This window comes from Camelus bactrianus, chromosome 12 (genome assembly GCF_048773025.1).
Source record: "Camelus bactrianus isolate YW-2024 breed Bactrian camel chromosome 12, ASM4877302v1, whole genome shotgun sequence".
NCBI lineage: Eukaryota > Metazoa > Chordata > Mammalia > Artiodactyla > Camelidae > Camelus > Camelus bactrianus.
Window position 1 is genome coordinate 60154121 of NC_133550.1, and position 23404 is coordinate 60177524.

Genomic DNA, 23404 nt, shown 5'->3' on the forward strand with positions numbered 1-23404 from the left:
CACACAGCGCTTGCCAACTGAGACGCCAGAGCATGATTCTGAACACTCTTCCCTGAACATCCCTCCCCAGCCACAAGTGCCCAGACTCCCACAGGGACAGGGGCTGGCCCCCGGGTCCTGAGGGCCGTGGCAGCGAGGCCCGGGCTGGCCCCTGGGCACTGGATGCTCCCCACCTGCCCCCAAGGCTGACAGTTCCCGCCACCGTCTTACCCTCCAGGTCGGTGATCATCGCCTCGTGCTTGTTCTTGAGCTTGGCGAGGCTCTTGGATTTCTCCTCCTCTTCCATGAGGTTGGTGGTGAACTCGGCTATTCTGTCTTCCAGCAGCTTCTTCTCCTGGGGGGGAAGGGGAGGTCAGAGCTGGGTTAGTTGAGCGCAGAACACTTCAGCTCGCTTCAAAGCACGACTCATCAGCTGTTTAGGACTGAATGGAGGGGCAGAGCCTTAAATACTCAATCAAGATCAGTGGGCTTTCCTGGATCGAAGGGGTAATTTTGAGAGGTCACTGGCTCCCCTGAAGCAGCTGGACGAGCTTCCTTGGGGTCCAAAACTGGGCTGCCCAAGCCCCTCCTGGGCCTGTGTTACCCCTTTCTGCTCAGGTAAGGGCAGCTTCTGGGTGACAGGGAGTGTTGGCATGGGAAATCAGGGCAGGCACCACAGCGCCACCTTGCCCGTGCTGGTGCCTCCTTCCTCAGCCCACAATGCACCCCTGCTCCTCTCACTTTCTGCCTTCTGTGGCCACCACTAGAGTCCCAATCTCAGAAAGATCCACCCACAACAGCAACCGCACAGCCACCGTGACAAATCGGCACCATCACTCAGCACAAGCTCCCCACAGCACAAGGTCCCTGGGCAGGACGCCTGCCGTGTCAACCCGACCACCACACCCTCTGGAGATGGAAGATGGCGTCCTGCTCCTGCCCCTCCTTCTCCTCCAATGCAATTCCCAGCTGTCATCTGTCACCAGGCAGATGCGGACGGGGACCCAGCCCACAGCCAGGACCCTGGAGCCGGCTGTCCCCAGCCCCTCCCGCCCCGCAGCCCCCACGGCGCACAGCCGGCCCGACCTTGGCCAGCTTGCAGTTCTGGTCCTCCATGATGATCTGGTCCTCCTCCAGCTTCTTCAGCTTGGCCTCGGTGGTCACCTTCTCCAGCTGCAGCTTCTGCCGGGCGCTCTCCTCCTCCTCCAGCTGTTCCTCCAGTTCCTACAGCGAAGTCGGGGAGACCGTGAGTAGAGTGCACCCCACGAGCCTGCGGCACCACTGGTACGGGACCTGGCCCCCACATGTGGGGTCATGGATTTAAAAACTGGGGTAAGGGGACAAGTACCCGGGTCCAATCATGGGGTCACATGTTCTGACAGGCTTCCTTTAGCTTTCCACCCCCCACCATCTGCTCCGCAGACCAGCGGAGCGAGGACCAAGGAAGGAAATTAAATTGGCTTCAATGCTCCATGGGGCAGAGCTCACCTGACACGTACGTGTTAGAAATAACCGCCCAAAAGAGAAAGCCTCCCCGAGGCTGCCCCCAGGACAAAGGTGCGGCGTTGTCCCCCACGGCACTTGTGACGCCCAGTTCTCTCCCATTCCTGCGTCGCTGCTCCTCACCACCCAGCCCCCCGCCCCACCGCTGGGCGGCCCTGCCCCTCTCCCGAGACCTGGATGTTCTGCTGCATCTTCTTCTTCTCGGTCTGCAGGTGCTGGCAGCGCTCCTCCTCCTCCTCCACCCTAGCCTCCAGGTCGTGGCAGATCTCCTCCAGCTCCTGCTTCTTGGCAGTCAGGCGGGCTCGGAGCTCCTCGGCCTCGGCACACAGCTCCGTTTCTGCCTGGAGCTGCTCCTGCAGCTGCAGCTTCTCGGCCATGAGCTGCAAGAACACGTGGGAAATATGAACTCCTATGACCTCCTCGAGCCGGCCACCTCTCCAGGAGAGCTGGTCACCTGCACAGGCTCCTGCAGGGAGAGCCCCGTGCTTCAAGGGCAGTTTCCATCCCAGAATGCTTCAGCTCCCAGGCATGTCTAAATATCACGCCTTTCATCCTTCGCCACTGCTCTAGGAGCTGCTCACCAAGATCCTTAGGAGAAGTGCTGAAGCTGGGCCTTGAACCCATCATTCATGAACTTTCCACCCCATGGGGCAGCTTTCCTACATCATGTAACCCCAAATGGGATACGCAGAGAGATTAACCACCATTTCTCTATAGAAATAGGAAAATATCGCCTTAAAGGCCAAGCACGCTTTGCCTACTCATAGCCAGCAGGTGGCAGCACTACCTGGGCAGTGCGGGCGGACACCCACCTGTGACTGGAGGGTCTCCATCTCCGTGAGCCTGTTCTCAGCAGCTAGCTGCTTCTCCCGCACCTTCACCAGCTCCTCCTCCTTGGCCATCATCTCCTCCTCCTGCCGGCTCACCTGCAGCAGCGGCTTGACCTAGGAGAGGAGACAGAGAAGACTCGCTTAGGGGAAGATGCCTGTGCAGGTTGAGAGCCATGGGGCAGGTAGGATGCTGCACGGAGGAGGTGCAAATGGGTACAGTCTTTCTGGAAGTCAATCTGGTTCTGTGAGGCATTGGCCTCTGTTTCGCTAATTGCATTTCAGGGAAACCATCCCTATGTGTATAACAGTGGAAAGTCACTGTTGGAAAAGTAGCCAGATAAACTATGAAACATCTCTAGGGAACAGTATGTTAATGTTTTAAAAATGATGCTTATAAAGGAATTTTAAGTGGAAGATGCAAAACATAAGACTGTTTAAACAAGTCAAAGCTCTGTTATTTAAGAATGTGTATGGTTTACACAGCAGAAATGTATCAGGAATGAAAAAAAAGCAAGAATAAATACTGAAACATCTATTCAATATTTATGTTGGCTTAAGGTTGAAGAAATTGTGGGTAAATTTTTATATTCTTGTTTACCCTTCTGTTGGTCCAACTTTTTGCAATTACCACAAATTATTTATTAGCAACAAAAGCAGCCTGACCAGCCTTAAAATAATAAAGAAATTTTTTTCTTTAACGCTAGGGAGGACCCAACCAGCCCTGTGCAGATTCTGACCCACCAATCCCTGGTTTCTGGGCGAGCAATGGCCGTACCACGTGGGGCCGGGGGGGGGGGGGGGGGGGGGGCGCGGGGCCTGGACCTCCCAGAGCTGCTCCTGGAACAGCTCTGGCCCACCCCAACAGCGGCCCTGGCCTCCACCCCGGACAATGTCCCGGCTCACTCCCCTCTAGACCCCACAGGGCAGGACACGGGGCATGAAGGCAAAGTGCCCGTCCTGAGGCCTGAGCCCCGCAGGAAGCCATGGGAGGCCCACTGGTCCCCTTGGCCACACGGAGGCTCCTCCAGACCCACCTTGGTGAAGAGCCGCCACCACTGCCAGTTCCGCAGCTTGAGGTAGGCGGCACAGTTTCTCTGCAGGACCTTCATGGCCGTCAGCTGCTGCTGCCGCTTGGCAAAGGCCCTGTGGGGTGAGGGTCACGGGTCAGCACCTCCAAGCAGGGGACAGCTGACCTCCTCTCTGACAGTCGCTCCCAGAGGCTTTTGCAGAGGGAATCACCTCTGCCTGGGACACCACGAGGCAGAAGTGTAGGGAAGGAGGCTGGCTTGGGGTTGAGTCTTTTGGGTGACCTCGAGAGGGTGACCAGGGCTGAGGTCACGATCATACACCATCACTTAAGAGGCGAGTGAAGTCACTACAGGCCTAAGTCAAGTGCAACTGCTGGTCATTAAGTCCATCTACTGATGGCATCTGCCCACCTTCATGCCACCCACAACCTTGGGGCTTCTGTTTGGCAGGAGAATGGCAGCAGCTGACGTCCTGCAAACAACGCAAACTCAAGCTCCGACCCCAAGTGCTCAGAGCTCAGGCTGGAATGGACGCCCCTGAGCACATAGAGGGGCTCAAGGGACCAACGTGCAGTGGCCACCGAGCAGGTGAGCCCGAGTCCCCTAGGAGCTGCTTGGCACTCAAGGACAGCCAGCTCTGGGTGTCATCCCTACATGAGAGACATAGTGAGGAACTGCGGTGGACAGGAGCCTTCAGGGCAGGCAGATCCGAACACAGTCACCCCTTCCCACCAGCTCACTTTAAACCCCAGGCAAAAATCCGGGAAGCAGGGGGGCAGGGAAAGCCACATGGGCCTCCCCAGGCCAACACCTGACTGGTATTAGGGCGAGGGCCCCTAGGCCACAACTTCCTAAGTGCCCTCCACCACAGGAGAGCTGGGAGGGGCTGGAGCGGGGGGCAGGCTGGGCCAAGTGGGTGTCTTGGGACTCACTTTCTGGCCAGGTAGCCCCTGCAGCAGGCCTGGAAGCCGATGATGACGTCGGTGATCTTCAGGTCCCGCTCCTCCTCCAGGTGGGCCAGCACGCCGGCCCGGAAGAAGACCTTGCTCTGGCCAATGCGGTACAGGTTGCTGTCGAGCTCCAGGGCTTTGATCTAGATGGGAAAAGAGCCAGCCACTCACCCCCACCATCCTACCACCACGGAGCCCTGGAGCAAGGCCTCAGCAGGGGAAGGGCCTCGGGCCGGGGTCAGTCCCTCTGCCCTGCGGACAGCCTTAACCTGATGCAGAGAAAGTGAGGCTGGGGGTGCTGGGCAGGGGGCAGGTGGGCGCCAGCACGGCGCAGGGTAACGAGTCAGACTTGCAGAGAAACACAGAATCTTTGCATTGAAGGAACTCTAAAGGTCTCCCCTTCCTCTCTGCCCTGCCCAGCACACCACAGTCACGCTCTAGAAACACCTGGCAGGGTCACCCTCCAAGTACCCAAGCCTCACTGCTGCCCCAAAGCCCAACACTGCTCCAGCTCTGGCCAGGCCCAGGATCAAACGCTAATCAGGTTACCCCAGGCCTAACCTCTGTGAGCCCACATTTCCTCAGCTGAAGAGTGGAAACACCTCCTTTAAGGAAAAGAAAAGTTAACAAAGTAAATAATAGCACCTCCTTCCTAGAAGAGCTGTGGGAATCAAACAAGAAAATGCATAGAAAGCGCTTAGCACAGGGTCTAGGGCTGAATGAACTTCCGCCGTGGTTACTATTACCGAGCTGTTTCAGTACAGTTAACAAGGCTCTCTTGTTAAGCCCACTGGCAAGGGTCTGTCGGTCTGTCTGTCTGCCTGGGAGAGAAGGGATTTAGAACAAGCTCCAAGAGGCAGAGGCTTGAATAAGATAAATGGGATCTGGGGGCCCCTAATGCCCATGAACGGTCCAGGGAGGCCTCGAAGAGGCCCCTGCAGAAGAGAAGATGTGGGGAACAGAAGGCAACGTGGGTACCTCCCTCCCTGCATGACGAGCCCAGGCCTCCTGTCTTCCCTGCAGAGCTGGACAGAGGGGGCCCGACTGTGCCTGAAGGAGGGACACCCCTCACTGGCCAGCAGCTGAGTCTCCCAGAAAAACGGTGGCCCAGACCCGAGGTAGAGGCACACCCTCCATCCTTCACGTCTCCTTTCCACCAGCTGATGAGCATCGGAGGGCAGGGAGCCATCTCCTCCCTCCTTTTTCTAGCCTCAATCTCCCTGTCCCTCAAATGCGCGGCTTTGCACAGAGCAGGTGTTGAATTTTTCTTCCCTTTTCTCTTTCCTCTCCCCACCCCCAGCCCATCCTCTGCTGATTCTCTGGAAAGGATGCAAAGTAAACAAATCAAAAGGTGCTGGCTGCTGACCCTGGAAGCATTAGACAAAGGAGACGCCTGCCTGCAAAGCAGAAAAATGACCAGGTGGGTACAGCCCCGGCTCGGCCACTGAGTCACCATGGGGCCTTCATTCACCCAGTGCCCACTGCCTGTCCAGCACTGGCCCAGGGGTAGGGGGAGAGAGGAAAGGTCCAGAAGCACTGACTCTGGTGGCTTTGGGCCAGTCACGGTGTCCTGGTGGGGAGGTGCCCTGCTGACCACACCGCACATGAAGATCAGAGGAGACATAAGCAAGAAAGGATCAGAATGTGCCCAAAAGGAAGGGACCATCTCACACCACATCCTGGCCACGCTGCAGCTCTCACCTCCTCCTCCCAGGCCCGCGCCCACACACCATCCCAAGCACCCAAGTGCTGAGGGGGCTACCACACGGGGCCCCCCGCAGAATCAGAAATGGCACGTTGGAGGAACCAGAGAGCACGGGCATCGAGGGGTCCAGCAGCCACAGGGCACCCAATGCGGGGAGGGGACAGCAGCCCAACTCACCATGAGCACACACGCCTGCTTCCCGTCCATGAAGCCCTTGGGGATGGAATTTGGTGTCAGGATCTCGTATCTGAGGAAGGAAAGGGCAGCCGGATCAGTGTACCCCTTCACTTCACGTGGCCTGGACATTCGTGGGAGGTGAGGGCGCAGCAGATGTGGAACCCTTTTCACAAAGTCTTCTGAGGATGGGGGAACCTTCGGCGAACCCCGCCTTGCTCTTTTCTAAGGCTGAACAGCACAAGGAAGGCCTGATGTTTTCCAGAAAGTGAGTGGAAACTCGGTTGGAATGTTTCAGTCACTTAAGGGTGAGCCTCAGCGTGGGCTTACTAACTGCTAATCGCCCAGCACCTGTGTCTGTAACCCCAGAAGACCATGCCCATCTCTTCCCTGGGATGCTGCAGGGAACCACTAATCAACGGGGTGGTCCACAAAATTAAACAGAGCTGCAACACGATAGCAGTTTCCACTAAACACAGTCATTAGGCAAATAGGCCAGTGCCACCAATGTCCCTCCCTGCACACACAGCCGATTTCCGTTTCCATAAAGTTCCTTTAATACCCAAGTCTCTAACTGAGCCTCCTTAATTTCTTGTCACAGCTCCTCTAACTGCAGCAAACAGCCCCAGGCCCCTGAGGTCACTAGGAGTGAAAGCCAGCAAGAAAACCGTCATCTCAGCGAAAAAACCGGGACATCCCTTCTCACAGGGAGGGTGGCATGGAGGACCGTGTGAGGAGCCAGCTGGACCTCAGCTCAGCGTAGACAAGGAAATGGCTCCCCGACCCAAGGCCCCTGCTGGAGAGCAGCCTGGCCATTGGCACGAGAGGCCGGCTGCGGGCCCTGCTCACCTCTGCCGGAACTCCTGGAAGACCACGCGGTTGGGGAAGCCCTGACGGCAGATCCGGATGCCCTCAAGGACCCCGTTGCAGCGCAGCTGGTCCAGCACCAGATGGGGGTCCAGCTTGCCAGCCTAGAGGAGAAAAGACATGCATGTGGTCTCACTTCTGTGCCGAGGAGCTGACGGAGAAAGGGTGGGCCCCTCTGGATACAGCAACGCAAAATCCCCAGGAGCTGGGAGTCGCTGCCACCTGTAGGTTTTGTTTTGCTTTAATTATTGGGGTTTAATTTTAGTTTCTTTTTTTTTTCTTTTTACCCCCAAAGGTTTTGACAGCTCAGTCAGGCTGATCCAGGTCTGGGAGCAGTGGAAACATAGCCTATCTCCTAAAAGCGCCCGAGCCACCCTGCAGAGGGACTTGACCAGGGGCTCTGCGTGCTGGGGGAGGAAGCATTTCTCCTTTGGGAGACAGACGAGGGCTGAGCGCCCTGCACTGTGCCCACCCCGCACCATGCCACCAGGCGGCCACACCTTCTTCTCGTGGTTGGGGATGATGCAGCGGACGAAGTTGGGGTTGGTGTTCCTCAGCGTGGCCATCAGCTTGGCCAGCTGCTCCTTGTAGAGCTGCCCCACGGTGCGGAACATGCCCTTGCGCGTCTTGAAGGCCCCGGGCATCGCTGTCTCCGACATGCCGGCCACCTGGTCCAGGCCGATGATACGGTCCACTGCAGAGACCACGCAAAAGCACGTGAGTGCCCAGCGGTCCAGGCGGAGGCAGAGGGGCAGGAAAGACAGACAGACATCAGGATGGAAGAGGAGACTAACAAACAGCAGACCTCTTCTACTTGGAGTCTACACAGCGGGCTACGATCATCTCTAAACGTTGAGCGAACTTGACCTTGTGAGCAAGGAGCAGGCAGCATAAAAAGGTTTGGGAAGACTGCAGAGCCACTAAGAGGGGGCAGCGCATTCCAGAAGGCTGCTCCACATTCACATAGCCTGTCTCAGCCACCCTGGGCAGCTCCTAACCCAGAGACACAACAGGACCAAGAATGCATTGGGGAGCAGTGAGTCAAGCTGGTCCCCTCGCCTGGCTCGGAGGTGCTGTTCAAACTTGACTTGCAGGAATCCTGCAGCCCGTGGGGTCACGTTTGAAAAAAGCAAATCATCCTGAATTCAGGTGGACCTTTACCCAAGAGCACTGGGCCAAGTCAGAAGGCGAGAACTCAAAAGCTACTTTGCCATCGCCTGCAGGGCTCTGGGTGACTCCCTTTCTGTCTGCACCCCCAACGCAGCCCTCCCTACATCAGGGACCTAGAGCATGAGCGTTGTCAAAGCAGAGAGTTCCAAAGGACCACTGCTGACCATGACTGCCCCAAGGTCGGTGGTTCCTTCTCCCTCTCGAGTCTTGCTTTGTCCCCGAGCTCACGGGTCTTTATCATTTAAACCAACCCTCTCAGGAAGCAGCCCTCATCACCGTGGCTCATGCCCAGAGCAATGAAGTGAACTGCTTCCCCCAAGGAGAAAACAAAACAACCAACAAACTCAAGCAAGGTGGCCAGTGATTTGAGGTCAGTCTTAAGAAAGAGCCAGCATTAAATTTGAAGTCTTCCGTTGCAGGATGCAAAAGAATTCTGTGACAAAGTCGGTTTCCTATTACTTTGTGGCCAGATCTGTTATTTTATTTGAAGACAACAAATGGAACAGTTGCTCAAGAGGGAAGCCAGGGTGATGGACCCGATGAACCCATCAATTAAAATGAGAGGCATCTGGACTTCATGCGGCCACTGCAGGGCCCCTTGGACTGGCTACCAAAGGTGTCCTGGGGAGTGGGTGGCTTGTGAAGGCCACTCAGGTCACCCAGTGGGAGGTCAACTATGCCCCATAATGACTGGTCACTTCACGTGAGTGTGTCCTGCCCCCAGGAGGCCCCACCCAGGAGCAGGTTCCTACTGGGCGACTGCTGCACAGACGCACAGGTGCCCTTTCAGCTTTTAGGTTCACGCACACACACACACACACGCAACAGCCCTCATGCTGAGACATGACCGTCATCCAAGCAGTGAGATGCTGTCGTCACGAGGGGGACTTCTGAAGACGGTATGGATTATCAAACAATTTTTTTTTTTGCCCTTTAAGATCTTTAACACAAAGTCCCCAATCTCCAAACACAGCCACTGGTGTGCCTGGTGTTCTACCGGAGGCCTGCAATGGGGCGCGGGAGGAGCCCGTCCACAAGCCCGGGGCAGAGACCAGGGAAGGGGCAGCGTCAGGCAGGAGCAGCCACGGGGAAGAAAGCTCAGCAGAAGCATCTGTCACACAGCCTTGGAGGCGCCACACACAGGAGGCCACGCTGGGCGGCCAGTCACCTGGTTCTAGGTGGAGGATAGGAAAGCGCTGATAGAAATAGGCTCTCTGGGTGCTCTGCATCTCTGCAACAGAGAGGTTAAAGCAAAACCCAGGCGGAAGGAAAGAGGAAACAGCAGAAAGAATGAAAAGAATGATTTCTGGAACTACCAGCCGACCAAAGAGAGGCAGGAACGCAGAGAGGAGCAGGACGGGAGTCTGGGTGGCCTGGCGCTGGGCTGTCGGGCAACTCCCAGCCTAGGAAAGAGCCTGGCTCATCCGTGGCCACAGAGCCAAGAGAAGGCCTCGCCCGAGAGGAAGTGTCCGAGCAGCATAAGCTCAAGGATGCTCAGGGCTCAAGGACACTTGGGGCTCAAGGGCAGGGTGACCCTTGGGGTTGTAGAGCCCACGCTCCTAGGAGCTGAGCAGACAGAGACCCGCCAGCCTGCATCCAGTGGAGACACGCCCTTGCCCTGCACTGCGCCCACCCCCAGGGAGGGAAGAGGCCCGGCCACGGGGAGGGGATTGAGGGCCAAGGGCGTACCATCCTTCCACAGCTCTGAGACGAACTTGTCGGAGGACTGGTGCAGCAGCGTGGCGATGTTGTCGTTCAGGGGGTCCATGTTCTTCATCAGCCACTCGTCTGCTTTGTAATCCACCTGCAAGATCGGAGCGCCCGAGTCACGGGCTGCCCTGGGGACACCGGCGCACAAGCGCTGAGGACAAGCTGAGCCCACGTGCGGAAACGCTAAATGCCGCGAGGACGCCTCGACCTGGCAATTCATCCCCAAGAAAGACATGACAAGTGACAAGGGCAGAGGCCACCACAGGATGTTCTCTGCATCGTGATGTGAAAGAGAAAAAGCTTAAACCACGCAAACGCCCGGCAAGCAGGGGACTGGCGAAGAAAACTGTCGCAGCTACACAATACAATATTCTGGGTTTTAATTTTTTGTATGGTAATATGAATGCAAGGAAAAATACCTAATATTTCTTTTTAGTAACAAGACAAGTAATTTTTGTTTTTACTTTGTCTTTTCAGGATATCCAGTTTTCTCTGAGAATGTGTTATTCTTATTTTCTTGAAAATACATTTTTTCTTTTTTTTTTTCAAATTAGGAAATACATTCTTAACAACATGTATAATGTGACATTATATTTTTTAACAACAGACCCCCCAGGCTGCCATGGCCCCCTTCCTAACCCCCACGGCAGTCACCGCGCTCTCGGCCCTGGGCCTCTCCCAGCTCCTTGCTGCAGGTTCCCCGCACACACCCCTATCGATGACGAGGTGCAGGATGGGGGCTTCGTCTTCCCTAGGAGCAGAGCTACCTCTGGGATATGACAAGCCCGAGCCGGGTGTCTTGGCCGCCTGTCCCCCAAGCAGAGCCAGCATCCTTGTCCTTTTAACTGCCGCCCAGCAACAGCCCAGGCTGGATACACACGGACAGTTTCACCGCTCAGGTCCCCTGATGGGCTTTCGAGTGAGCCCGGTGTTTTGCATCATCAATACTGCAACAAAAGCCCCCTACATTTCTAGCAAAGGTGGAAGTAGATGTGGGGGTCTGGGCGGCATTACTTTAGCTACTAGAAAAAGAGGTTTAACAACAGGTACTTTAAAGTCAAGAGTGGCTTCAGCAGCCTTAGGAGACAGAAGAGCGAAGCAGGGGGTGCCAAGCAATGCGGGGCCACTTGCAGGAGCGGCAGGCGAGGACCACAGGTGGCTTGGGAGCAGCACTGTGAAAGCACGAGTCTCTCCTCGCCGATGGTCACTGACGGCGAGGCTGGGCCAGCCCGTCTCGTCACACATCTGAGTGCAATCAATTATTAGACACTCCATGCAAGGAACACAACTTGTTGAGAAAAACCAGCTTTAGTCTAAGCATGAACCTCTACAGACTCAGGACAGCCCTGTGCAGTTAGGTTCCAGTCCCAGGAACAAGCCAGCTGGGGGACGTGTGCCAGATGAGTGGGAAGGCAGTTCTGCCGTTACTGGTCAGTGGCCTTGAAAATAAAAGGACATCTACGAGAATGGCTATAACCCACAGGGCTGTGCCGCCACCCACTCCCACCTTGCAGATGTTATAGCGTATCTGGGGACATTTCTGGTTGTCCCAAGTAGGGAGGCCACTACTGACCCCTGGTGGGGAGAAGGCAGGGATGCTGCTAAACATCCTACAAAGCTCAGGACAATGTCTCACAATAAAGACTGACCTGGCCCCTGTCTGCAGTTGGAGACTGAGAGGCCCCACCCCACAGCACTGACTGCGCAGCCCGGGTTTCACAAGCTCCTTTAACAGACCTTACCCCATACAGCAGTGGTCAACCCCATTTTCCAGACGAGGCAATCAAGGCTCAGAGAGGTTAAGGAAACGGCCCAAAGTCACACACAGTGGCAGAGCTCTAATTCAGACTCCAGAGCCCCTGCCTTTAGCACAGATCTCACCTCCCCACCTGCAAAACTCCCCTAATAATGGTACACAACATGAGACCAGCCTGAGTATCCTACCAATTGCTGCAAGCTTCTAACAAAATGTAAATGGTGACACGCTTTGCAAGGTGGCAGAGTCACGTGAATGCTGGATATCCCCTCCAGGAACATTTACGGATAAGTAACAGGACCAGAATATTGAGCCCCTGCCCCTACCACACGGCTCACGGTCTTAGAATCATCTCTATGTCTCTCGAGATGGTCCCGCCGGCACCTTCGTCGGTGTGCGCTCTCCTCACCTTGCCTGCATAGTGAATGATGCAGAAATCAGCTTTGTCCTTCAGCTGCTTGGGCTTCTGGAACTTGGGGTGGGTGCCCTGCTCCTGCATCACCTTCTCCACAAAGCTCTTGTCAGTAGCTTTGGGGAACCAGCACTCCTCGTCCAGCAGGGCCAGGATGCCAGGGGGGCCTGCCTGGAGGAAGCACAGCATCGCACAGGTGAGCTCGCTGTGGGAACCACCCATTTTTGCCCTTGTAAGAGGCCAAAGCCTGGTCTTCAGAAAACCCAGAATCTCTCCAGAAGGTGGGAGGTGCTGCCCCCACAGTGAGGGGAAGTAAGGAACATTATTGAAAGTACTCAATTCTAGTTTAAAACGAAAGTTCTGGGGTCTAGGCTATGACCCATACACCTTAACCCAATGATCCATCACAGGGTTCTCCAATTAGTGCACTGGAAACCAACTGGCAGGCTTGATGGGCCATGCAGACCCCTGACCCACATCCCAGAGGCTGCCCTTAACAGGTGCCCCGGCCCCTGGAGCCCCTCTGGACCCCGTCCCACACGCTGTGTCCGCCCGGATATGTGGTGACACGTGACATTTAGGACAAGCCTCTCAAGGAAGAGGTGCCCCAGACCCCCAACAGCCTTCTGTACATCGAATTTATAAAACAAGAGAGCCGACTCAGACACTGTCTGAGGACACTGGGGCCTGCAGGGACTGGCTGCCCAGCCTGGATGATCTTTGGAAAACGCAATTGATTAAAAAACACTCATCACAAAAGGAAATCGTTTCATGTTAGGGTTATGGGTAATTTCAACCCCAGAGGGGCAGAGGGTGAGGCCGGGATGAGGGCCCGCAGGTTGGGCTCTTACTGGCTTTTCAATGAGGTCGATGCAGGGCTGCAGGTCCAGGCCGAAGTCGATGAAGTTCCACTCGATGCCCTCGCGCTGGTACTCCTCCTGCTCCAGGATGAACATCGTGTGGTTGAAGAGCTGCTGCAGCTTCTCGTTGGTGTAGTTGATGCAGAGCTGTTCGAAGGAGTTCAGCTGCAGGAGAGAAACAACGTCAGAGAGACAGCCACTCACCCCCTCGGGAAAAAAGGGATGGGGTCTGGGAAGCACCTCCTCGGGCCTCTCCAAGCTGCCCCCTGTGGGCCTCCCCTCACCCGCCCAGCAGCAGGGGCTTCCCTGCTGGGGCCCGAGGGCCGTCCAGGAGTTGGCTAAAGCCCCTTGTAGCAGAATTACGCTTTAAAATGCATAAAATCAATTCCAAAAGAAAGCAGTTATGTTGAAACGTAATTATCAAAATCTTATAACAGAGGGACACATCCTGCTTCTTTATGACCAAGCACAAGCCGTGGGCTTAATAACTTCCAGAAATTCGAGGTAGAGATGAATGTAAATGATGTGACAACATCTTTGCAACAACTGCTCTGACATGAACACATCTGGTTTCTACTGCAGACGGGTCACGAGCACTGCAAACACACCTGTGTCTGTGTGCGCTGCTCAGGCCACTGATGGAAACACTGTGTCATTTCAATGACAGTTCAGTGAAAAACTATTTTTTAATATTTATTTAAAAAATTTATATAAATATATAACGTAAATATATGTTATATACTTACTATATAAATATATAAATGTTTATAAAAACATAAATATATCTATACATATTTTAAAATATTTATACAAAAATAAAAAGGTAATTTTCTCCACCCAAGTTCATGGTTCCTCTGAAATCGGCCATGGACCCCAGGTTAAGAACCTCTGATCTCCTGTAAGGATCAGTTTTTCTTACCTGACCTCAAAGCCTTTATGGGCAAGGACCATGTCTTGTCCCAACACTCAAAATAAATTTCTGAGAATAAATAATCAATAAATCAACAGAAAGCCCCTGCCCGTGAGGCCTCCTGGAGCACCATCTAGAAGGTCCCATTCCCACCAGCATTTCTGGTTGGGAAAGGGCATCTGGTTTTAGCTTAAAATACACCCAACTGGTGTCTCCTGTGTCCACGCAGGGAAGGAGATGGCCGGCTGGAATTATCTGGAACCACGGGAAAGAGGCTTCTGAGCCCAAGGAGAAGGCAGCCTGGAGGTTAAGGAGGCGGGAGGGGGCACGAGGGAGATGCTCACATCGAAGATTTCAAAGCCGGCGATGTCCAGGATCCCGATGAAGGAGGCACCCTGCCTCTTGGTCTTGTCCAGAGCCTTGTTGATGCGCAGCACCAGCCAGCGGAACATGCGCTCGTAGGTGGCCTTGGCCAAGGCCTCGATGGCAAAGTCAGCCTGGGGAGAACCAGGGGTGGGAGTCAGATTCAGGGAGCCTTTACACCCTCATTCCCTTTGCCCCAATAATGTCACCTGTGGGGCCCACGCCAGGGAAACAGCCCTAAAGATGGGGGAAAAGCTTCATGCACTAATATGTTCACTGCAGGGTTATTGATAACAAACAAACCAACAACCTACATATGCAACAATACAGGCACAGCCAACTCAGACATCTACAAAGGCCTTTTTAAAGCAATGGGATGTAGTGAAGCATCTACGGAAGAATCAAAAACATCTCTGAGATTTGCTTCAAGTAACACAGGTGGGGGAGCAGGGAGATCCGATCACCACGAGCCAAGACTGCCCGTGACTCATAATTCCTGAAGCCGCCTGTGTGATGGGTGCATGGGGCCTGTTACACTAGCGTCTCATTTTGCAAATGCTCAGAAAATACCATAGTCAAAAAATCAAGGGGACAATTTTAAGTTTAAAAAAGAAAGAAAGAAAGAAAACAAGGAAGAAAAGGCCTTGGGGGAAAGAAAGAGCCCCCACAGTCGTCACTGGGTAGGACGGCAACTTTTTCCCTTGTCTATATAGGCTTTTATGCATTTTTTGAATCTTAAGTGTCCATGTACTATTTTCATAATGAAAAAATAAAGCTTCTTTAATCGTCAGGGAAATGAACAGTTGGTTATAATTATGCCTGCTGTCTTCTGAAAACAACATCCCTGGCTTTGGAGGGATGGCCCTGCAGAATCAGCTGTCAGTCACTGGTGTGAGGCATGGTCCATGGCACTCTTTGGTAGAAAGAACCAGGTGATTTGAACTTCAGAGCATTTTTGAGAGACAGGAGCAGCACCTTAAAAATACCCAGCACCAGTGCCCTGAGAGAACTAGAAACCGCCAACAGAAGCCTTGCTGGGAGGGACTGAGCTCCTAGGGCAGCGGGCACGTGCGTGCTGCCCAGAGTCCTGCCCGTCTCTCCCCACGTGCGGCAGGACAGCAGGTGGCAGAGAGACAGCTGCTTGGCCTGGGCTCTCAGGATGGCGGGGGCCGCTGCCCTGGCACCAGGATGGGTCCTGCTACAGACACGCCACGTGCTTGCTTTGCTTTATAACAGAACAGGACACTCCTGCATCTCTGCCAACCAACCAGCCTCAACATCGACTCAAGGAGGGAGGCACAAGGCAGCCTAGAGGCCCCACCCACGGACGGCCCTTTCTAGGCGGGGGCCTTGGCCATGTTCCTGGACCCTGGGGCCAGCCTTCTCGTGTTCTCTGTGGGGGTACCACCACCTTGCTCTCCACAGTGCTGTGAGGCCTGAAAGAGGGAACCTATGTGACAGTGCCTAACACAGCGAAGGCCCAGCGCTGGCCTCAGTCTGGCTGCTTGGTGGCCCTCCCAGAGGAGGCAGCCCAATACCCGGCCAGAGGGCTCACCTGCTCCTTCGTCTGCGCCTTCTGGACGTAGTCCCGTCCCACCTTGATGCGCGGGGTGAGGATTCCTCTGGTGAAGTCGGTCACGTTGATACCCAAGAGGTGGGACACTTTTTGAGCAGCTAATATGTTTCAAAGAGCAAGGAGGGGAGGATTAAAAGGTTTTAATTAAACCAGAGAGAATCAGTTCCTCTGCTCAAGCTGGGAAAGTTGTGGTAACTGAGCGATCGTTACCAGGACAACTGACCGGCCCGTCCTCAGCAGGACACGGGACAGTGGGCTCTCCCCTAAGACAGGCCTGCAGGAGTGGCAGGGAGGCCCATGTCCTAGCTGGGGGCCCAGCACCGGTTCCTCTGCACACCCCTGGCCACGTCCTGAGTGTGAAAGGGGGTCCTACCCACTAGCAGGACTGACAGGAGGCAGTCTGTCCTGCTCCCAATGTAGGGGATGGAACAGGACAGTCCCACAGGGGTATCTTTTACAATCCACACACCCGTGCATTACATTTTTTCAAAAGTCCCTAAGAAGGGCACATTAAGACTTAACTTGGGATCACTTGCAGTGACCCGAGGGAATTGCAGTGGCCAAGGAGATGCAGTGATGACAGGGTTCCATGACCCTAACGAGTTCACGGGCAAGGCCAGCGCCAGCAGAAATGACTGACTTACTGAGACAGTTGGTCTGGTCTCAGAATGAACGAGGGAAACCCTGGTCCAGGGGACTGGGTTTTCTAACTCATGCCAATGCCTGCTCCATGGAGCAGGAGCAGGGGCGTGTTTGCGTGTGTTTTACAGAAAACAGAGTGACAGGCAGCTGCAAACACACATTAAATGAAAGCGAGAGAGGAACATCCGGAATTTCCCCAAGACTCTCCTGTCTCCTGAGCCCGTCCACGCGCAGGCGCACGGGGTACCTGTGTTGTCGGGCATGGATGCCTGGTCGGTGTTGCGCTCCTTCTTGAAGACGATGTTGCCGAGCTGCAGGACTCCCGAGATGACCCGCAGCAAGCCTTCAGGTGCAATCAAAGGCGGCTCAGAAGCAGGCAGGGGGTGGCATAAGCCCCTGAGGGGGCGTGACTCCCCCAGGGGCTCTCAGGCAAGACAAGCCATGCGGGGACACCGGGGCACCGGGCCGTGGCCTACAGCACATCTCCAGGGCCTCTGGCTGACCTCAGCGTGGGCAGCCCTAGGCTTAGATACAAGCTCCATGAACACTCCTGACACTTCTAAATCCCAACTGAGGATGTGCCTCTAACCCAAGGCCCATGGCTTTGCTTTTATAAATAAAGTTTTACTGGAACACAACCATGCCTATCCATTGACATGCTATCTGTATGGAAGCAAAGGTGGCCCCGACCATAACGCTAGAGAATGGGGTGCACTCTCCCCACCCCCAGTCTTCCTACCATAAAGCCCCAAGGCCCTCCTCGCCCTCCTTCTAGAGACACGAGAAGACACAGGCATGCTCCCCACTGCTATTCACTCTGGGCTTCACCAGGGTGGAGACCCCAGCCCCAGCCCCTTCCACACTTGGCCGGGACAAGCAGGAATGTTCCATTTTCAGCCAATGGCAAGGGCAAAAGTGGTGGACCAGACCCTGGGCAGACAGGAACCTGTCCTCCACTCCCCTTTCCTCCCAGGTGACATGGCCGAGAACAATCACGAACCTCACCTCTAAGGGACCACCTCCCACCCACCGAAGGCCTTCCTCATGGGCCCCCACAGACTCCCTGTGGGCCAACGCCCAACCTCCCACCTCCCCCACCACCCACAGGAGGGCCAGCCCGTACCCATCTGCTCCTCGTCTGGGATGCCCATGATGCGCATGGCCTCCATGGTCTCCTGGAACATGTCCTTGTCCTGCTGCCCGGGGATGGTGACATGCCCGTTGGACAGGAAGCGGTATTTGTTGTACGGCTCCAACAGGAGATCAGCTGTGGGGCGACGGAGGGCAAGGTTTAAGGAAGGTCAGGAGGTGTTGGAACCAGAGGCTACAGTCAATACCACTACCTCAAAGGTGTGGGAGACCGAGAACCCGAGATACCCCAGAAACGGGGGAAGAGTCAGGAACGCGGACTCTACCAGGCATGTGAGACGGGTACGTACGTTTCCCGAGAGCATCAGGCCCCTGCGGGCCACATCTGCACGGTGACCTGCCCTGGCTTTCTCTGGAGTGATTGGAAACTGAGGCTGAGCCCTCAGCTGGCCCAGGAATAGAAGTGATGCTCGCCCCTCCTCCCCGACCCAAGGCCAAGACTTCACTTCCCAGCTGCAGCACGTGGCCCGGTTGTGGGGAGAGCCCCCGCACCCGGCAGCCTCCAGTCAGGCTGCCGGCCCACTACTCACTCTTGAGGTGCTCTCCAGCCCCAGACAGCAGGTAGTAGAAGATGTGGAAGGTCCGCTCTTCCTTGGCTTGGCGGATGGCACGAGATTTCTCCAGCAGATCTTTGCGAACGTTAAGGAACTGTGCACGCTGGAGGGAAGGCCGCCCCCAACTCTCCCCGACCCCGTCAAAGCCACGGAACTTCACCAGCAGAACATGGCAAAACCAGACAAAGGAAAACTACCTTGGCTCTATTCTTCAAGGGGCGTGGCCTGTCCAAACAGCAGCCCTCCCACTTGGGAGTCCTGTCTACTTAAAGGGCCCCCCATCCACAAGAGAACGGAGATCATAACACTTCCATCAGCACAGGCTTAACGCTGGAGAGAAATGCAGTTGCAGCCACCCAAGCTCCACCCCTCTGGGAACCACACTGGATGCTCTTCAACTGTTCCATCCCATTCTAAGCTGAACTTTCGTCCACCAGTAAAGAAAAACCTGAGCTCTGAGGTGAGTTCTCAATGAGCTCATCCTGGTCCTCTTCCCACTGCCACAGATGAGGTGTCGTACCAGGTCCATAAAGGGCAAACTTCTAGAATCAGGAAGCAGCGCGTCTCCATCAAGGTCACGCCCCTCCCCTCCAGACCCAGAACACTTACTGCAATTAACCACAAGGATACAAGTCTCAATGTTGGCTCCAACGATATAGCCATTGACGTCAAAGTTGATGCGAATGAACTTGCCCTAAGGAAAGACGGAGGAAGAGCTCAGAGACCCCAGCCTCTAGCACTACTGCAGTGGTACAGCCTGGTGGCCAGGGCCCTGCACCCCGAGCGCCTGGGTACTCAGGACTCAGAAGGGCCACACAGCTGGAGCCCAGACCAGCTCCAGTGTGGCCCAAGTTCCTCCAAGGAGGGGAAGAGGAAGCCAGTTATCTGGAAGTGTTCCTCCCTGCATGGTCTGGCCCTGGGTTCTCACTGGCTGCCGGTTACAGCAGGACAATCAGAGGACCAGCAGGAACTCCCCACTGCCTGGCTGGCTTTGCCACCTGAGCTGGAGAAGCTCCTGATGCAGGTGCACACGATTGGAGCACCGCCCAGCCTACTGCACGCAGCAGGCCCAGGAAGCACCAGGTCCACCACTTCTCCGCATTTGAGACGTGAGCACCCGTGGGAAGGTGCCAGGCACCAAGGCTCTGGGTGGGAGCATCCGCCCCGAAAATGCTGGCACTCACAAATCGCGAGGAGTTGTCGTTCTTGACGGTCTTGGCATTCCCGAAGGCCTCCAGGATGGGGTTGGCCTGCAGCAGCTGCCGCTCCAGTTCACCCTGGAAAGGAACCCAGAAGTGCAGTGAAGGCTAGGCAGCGGCTCGGTCCGGCAGATCTGCTCTGCCAGGCAGCGGGGAGGGCGGCAGGGCTGTGTCCACACACGCAACATGCCAGGGACGGAGGCTTCCAGAGGGGCTCCGGCCACACCAGCCTCGGCCTGGTCCCTGGGTCGCTCCAGAGCGACCTTCCCGCCAGGTATCTGGAAACCTTGACTGATTTGAATTCACTTCCCTGGACTGACCACCCAGCGGCCCTAGAAAGGGAAAGAGGGCAGCCCGCCGGCTCTGGGGACCTGGCACAATGGCCCAGATCAACCCTGGAGGACAGTGAGGAAGCAGCACATGAACCAAGAAGAGACACAGGCACCATCCCTTCCCGTGGACTGCCACCATCCCGGGCACACTGGCCTCCCTCTGCCCTCCCTGCCACTAATCCCCACCCGACAGCCCACACAAGTTTTCTTCCTTTTCATAGGACAAGGAGAAAGGAAATTAGATTCACAAAAGACACCAGCTCATCTCATCTGTGTCCTAATAAACTCTGCATTTTCCCTGCTGGTCCCGTCCTGCCACCACCACCCCAAACCTGCTCCCAGCATGCCAGGTATCTGAGCATGGGATCAACAAAGCCTTCTTTGGGTCCTGAATCATTGATCGATAACACCAATAAACCCTACTTGAGGTATCACGACACCTGGTGGGTGACAGAATGCACTCTTATTTATGTCTTCTTATCCCTGGAGCCTCATGATCCTCGGGGTAGGAAAGAGAGAGTAGCCCCATCTCACAGAAGGGAAAACTGAGGTTAAGGGATAGAGAATGATTTGCCAGAGGTCACCCAGACATCAACCAGCAAAGCAGGTAATCGAATTCAAATCTTCTACCTCGCACCTGTCAGTCACTGCCAGGTCTCCCGCCAAGCCCCAGCCCCACCTGGGGGCTCCACGCCATCAGGTGAGGTAAGCGGGCCTTTGGAAGTAGCATCATCCTCCTAGCAGGCCAGGTAACAACTAACACCGGCTGAGGAAAACACAGTTCTTATTCACCTTAATACCCGCGCACCCCCTAGGGGAAAGAGCATCACACGAGGGCCAGGTGGGCTTTTATATTTCTCAGCGAGGCTGGAGTCAAGCCAGGACTTTCCAGGAATAAAGCTGCCTGTTTGTGATGAAAAAGAGAACTGGTGGTGGCAGGGGTCCCCAGGAGAGCTGCGAGCTACAGCTTCCCAGGCATTCCTGCCACCGATGAGACGGAGGATGCCCTGGTGTCTGGCCAAGGCCACCAGAGACCCGAAGGGGCCCTGGGCAGACCCTCCTTCTCAACAGCCATCTTCAGCCAGGGATCCTCCTCCTCCTCCCAGGGCTAAGGAGTCTTGTTTTCAGATGGTCCAGATTAAGTGGAGGAGGGTCAGTGGAGCCAGGTCAAGGGGCAGGGGTCAAACCCACAGAGCAAACTCTAAAAGAGTGCTTGGCGCCAGCGGTCACAGGTCACTGGGCCCCCACCCCTGGGGCTCTGGCAGGCCGGGGAAGGCGGCCCAGGCAGCCCACAGAGCCGGATTTGGATGAGGGCTGCTCCCCTACCCACTAACACGTCCTCTCGAAGCACAGGCCAGGCTGCCAGGCTGGCTAAGCCACTCCCGTTCCCGCCGACAACAGATGGGAGCGTGGCCCCCACCGGAGCCTGCCGCCTGCCCCAGCTTGGAGACAAAGCTAAGGCCTCTGTTGAGGGTGCAGGCTGATGCCACAGAATGTGGGACCACAAGGCTGACCCAGGAGTAATGACCTTGGATTCCCAAGCCGAGCCCCCTGCCGATGATGGTGACGCCTAACTTACAGGTTTCTCTTGACCGATGCCTAAGTGGGCACAGAAGAGCTCTTATTTATTGTTCACTGAAATCCGCACACTGGGAAATTACGAGGGAGGGTACGGAAGACCACGTATGCTCATGAAGTCTGGAATTACCCAGGTGGTTTCTGAAAGGCTTCACTGGGTGGCGGTTCTGCCAGGGGGCTCCAATCAGCACATCAACAGAGGGAGAAAGAGCTGTCAGGGGTCACTGCTCAGACTACGGAAGCCCACCTAGGAAGTCCCTTCACCGAGCTCTGCTTCGCCCACCTGCAGTCAGGCCAAAGCCTGGCGCCCCCACAAGGTGAGGTCTGGGGTGTCCGTCCGGAGGTCTTGGGATAAGCACCTGGGTGGCTGCGGGGAAAGCTCTCCCCTAGAGTAGGCCGAGACAGACCCAGAACACAAGAGTGCACACCAAGTTCAAGAGTGCAGCTGTGTGTGGAAAATCACTGTATGGCTTCAGGCAAGGAAATCAACCAAACTGGTCAATGGCCTTTACAACTGAGGGCCCAGGCAGCCAGGGGAAGCCAGGGGCAGCCTATTCAATCACTCTAGTTAAACCTGGAGTCGGGGACAGGGTGCCCATCACACACAGAGGCCTGAGAGAGGATGTGACAAGTTTGCTCTCACCTGTCACACCCCCCACATGCCGTCCTGTCTGAGTGCGAGGGGCCTGCCTTCCCCTCTGCAGCTGGAGTAGCCCCAGAAGTAAGGCACGTGGGTCTCCACTCCTGCTCTGTAACTGTGGTCCTGCATCCCATCCTGCAAAGCAGGGACACCAAGGTCACCCTCCAGAGATCCAAGCACATATTAGGCAATCAATAAATAGTTGGGAAATGGATTTTACTTCAAATTTAGGGATGGAAAACCACAGCTAGAGAATTCCTAACCTCACAGCCCTGTTTTAAAAATAGATCCCCTAAAAAGGATGGAAAATGGGGGGGAGGGGTAGAGAGAGGGAGCAAAAGAGAACTTGATTTGTTTCTAAATATAATTCCTGACACCCCGTGGAAAAAGATTCAGAATGTCTTGAGAAGTCTGGCACATGACAAGTTACTTTTGGTTGGGTTCCAGGAGACTGTGCTCATTAAGACACTCTGCAGGACACGCCCCACATCTGCATGCAAAGACACATGCCGCTACTTACTTCCACACGCTGCGCACGGCGTCCCGGTAACGGGAAGCCACCCAGATGGCACAGCTCCCCCCGACGGCTTGGGGAGACACCATGGGCACTTAGATTTCACAGGGAAGTTTAAGAGTGTGTGCTTGAGATAGAGAGCGCGCACCACACAGGCATGCTTAAGGCTGATCACCGCCCACCCTGGGAAAGCCCGGCACGGGTCCTTCCCGGCACCATTTCTGGCCAGGTGGCCAACCATCTCCATCTGGTCCGGAGCACTGAGCATGTGGGGGTCCAGGGGGACAGGTCCGCACTGCACTGTGCCTCAGTCAGGGTCCTGCACGGGATGTGATGGCCATCGTGGGCGTGGGAATTCTGGGCACAACCGGAGCTTCTGAGACGAGCTCCTGTACCCATTCCGCCGCAGCTGTCATTTCAGAGTGCACACCAGGTCACCATGTGTCACAACCCAGCCCCTCCTCCCAAGACAGTCAGTGAGCCGAGCCTACGAGAACAGGTCTAGCCGCAGAGAGTGACAATGGTGTAGAGTGAAAAGCTGCTTAGGAAAAAATACATAATTCAAGGGCACACGATGGGCAGAACACGCATTCCTGGTGCAGAACGTGCAGTAAACGTGCAGCTCACCTAGCGAGGACACTGCTGGGTTCGACCATAATCCATCAAGAGGGAGAGGGGAAAAAAAGGGAAGTGAGATGACTTGCCAGCCGCACTTTCTCTCTTCGCTGGGGGGGGGGGGGGGGGCTGTCCACCCAGAGGCATTTCAACAGCAGGGAGAAAGAAGCAGGGATTTAAATTCAGGCCTGCCCGAGATCCTTCGAGTCTCCATCAACTTGAGAGCCAAGTTTTGGAATCTCTCTTCCGACCTCAGAGGTGGAGGCTGCAGAGCATTAGCTGCAAACCTCAGACGGTCTCCAGTTTCCATAGCAACTCAGAAAGTTGGAAGGTCAAGGGAGAAACGGGCTGGCTACCCCCAGACCCCCTCCCCAGACAGCCGAGCTGC

The 23404-nt window shown here is 55.4% G+C and overlaps 1 protein-coding gene across 2 annotated transcripts in view; it reads right to left on the bottom strand.

The window, feature by feature from the left end:
• The window catches only part of MYH9 (myosin heavy chain 9), an 86228-nt gene that overhangs the window by 15061 nt on the left and 47763 nt on the right, over positions 1–23404 (bottom strand). Inside the window, exons 6-25 of one of the 2 annotated variants that reach the window (XM_074375477.1) lie at positions 19323–19415; positions 18769–18832; positions 18115–18213; positions 17559–17702; positions 16683–16778; positions 15773–15891; positions 14199–14351; positions 12936–13109; positions 12082–12255; positions 9896–10010; positions 9375–9437; positions 7537–7730; positions 7019–7140; positions 6173–6242; positions 4273–4433; positions 3347–3455; positions 2295–2426; positions 1656–1862; positions 1066–1203; positions 211–334 (exon numbers count right to left, since the gene is read on the bottom strand). In XM_074375477.1, the coding sequence (XP_074231578.1) occupies positions 211–334; positions 1066–1203; positions 1656–1862; positions 2295–2426; positions 3347–3455; positions 4273–4433; positions 6173–6242; positions 7019–7140; positions 7537–7730; positions 9375–9437; positions 9896–10010; positions 12082–12255; positions 12936–13109; positions 14199–14351; positions 15773–15891; positions 16683–16778; positions 17559–17702; positions 18115–18213; positions 18769–18832; positions 19323–19415 (2551 nt within the window). The remainder of the gene's footprint in view (positions 1–210; positions 335–1065; positions 1204–1655; positions 1863–2294; positions 2427–3346; positions 3456–4272; positions 4434–6172; positions 6243–7018; positions 7141–7536; positions 7731–9374; positions 9438–9895; positions 10011–12081; positions 12256–12935; positions 13110–14198; positions 14352–15772; positions 15892–16682; positions 16779–17558; positions 17703–18114; positions 18214–18768; positions 18833–19322; positions 19416–23404) is intronic. The other variant, XM_074375478.1, reaches the window with a different exon arrangement.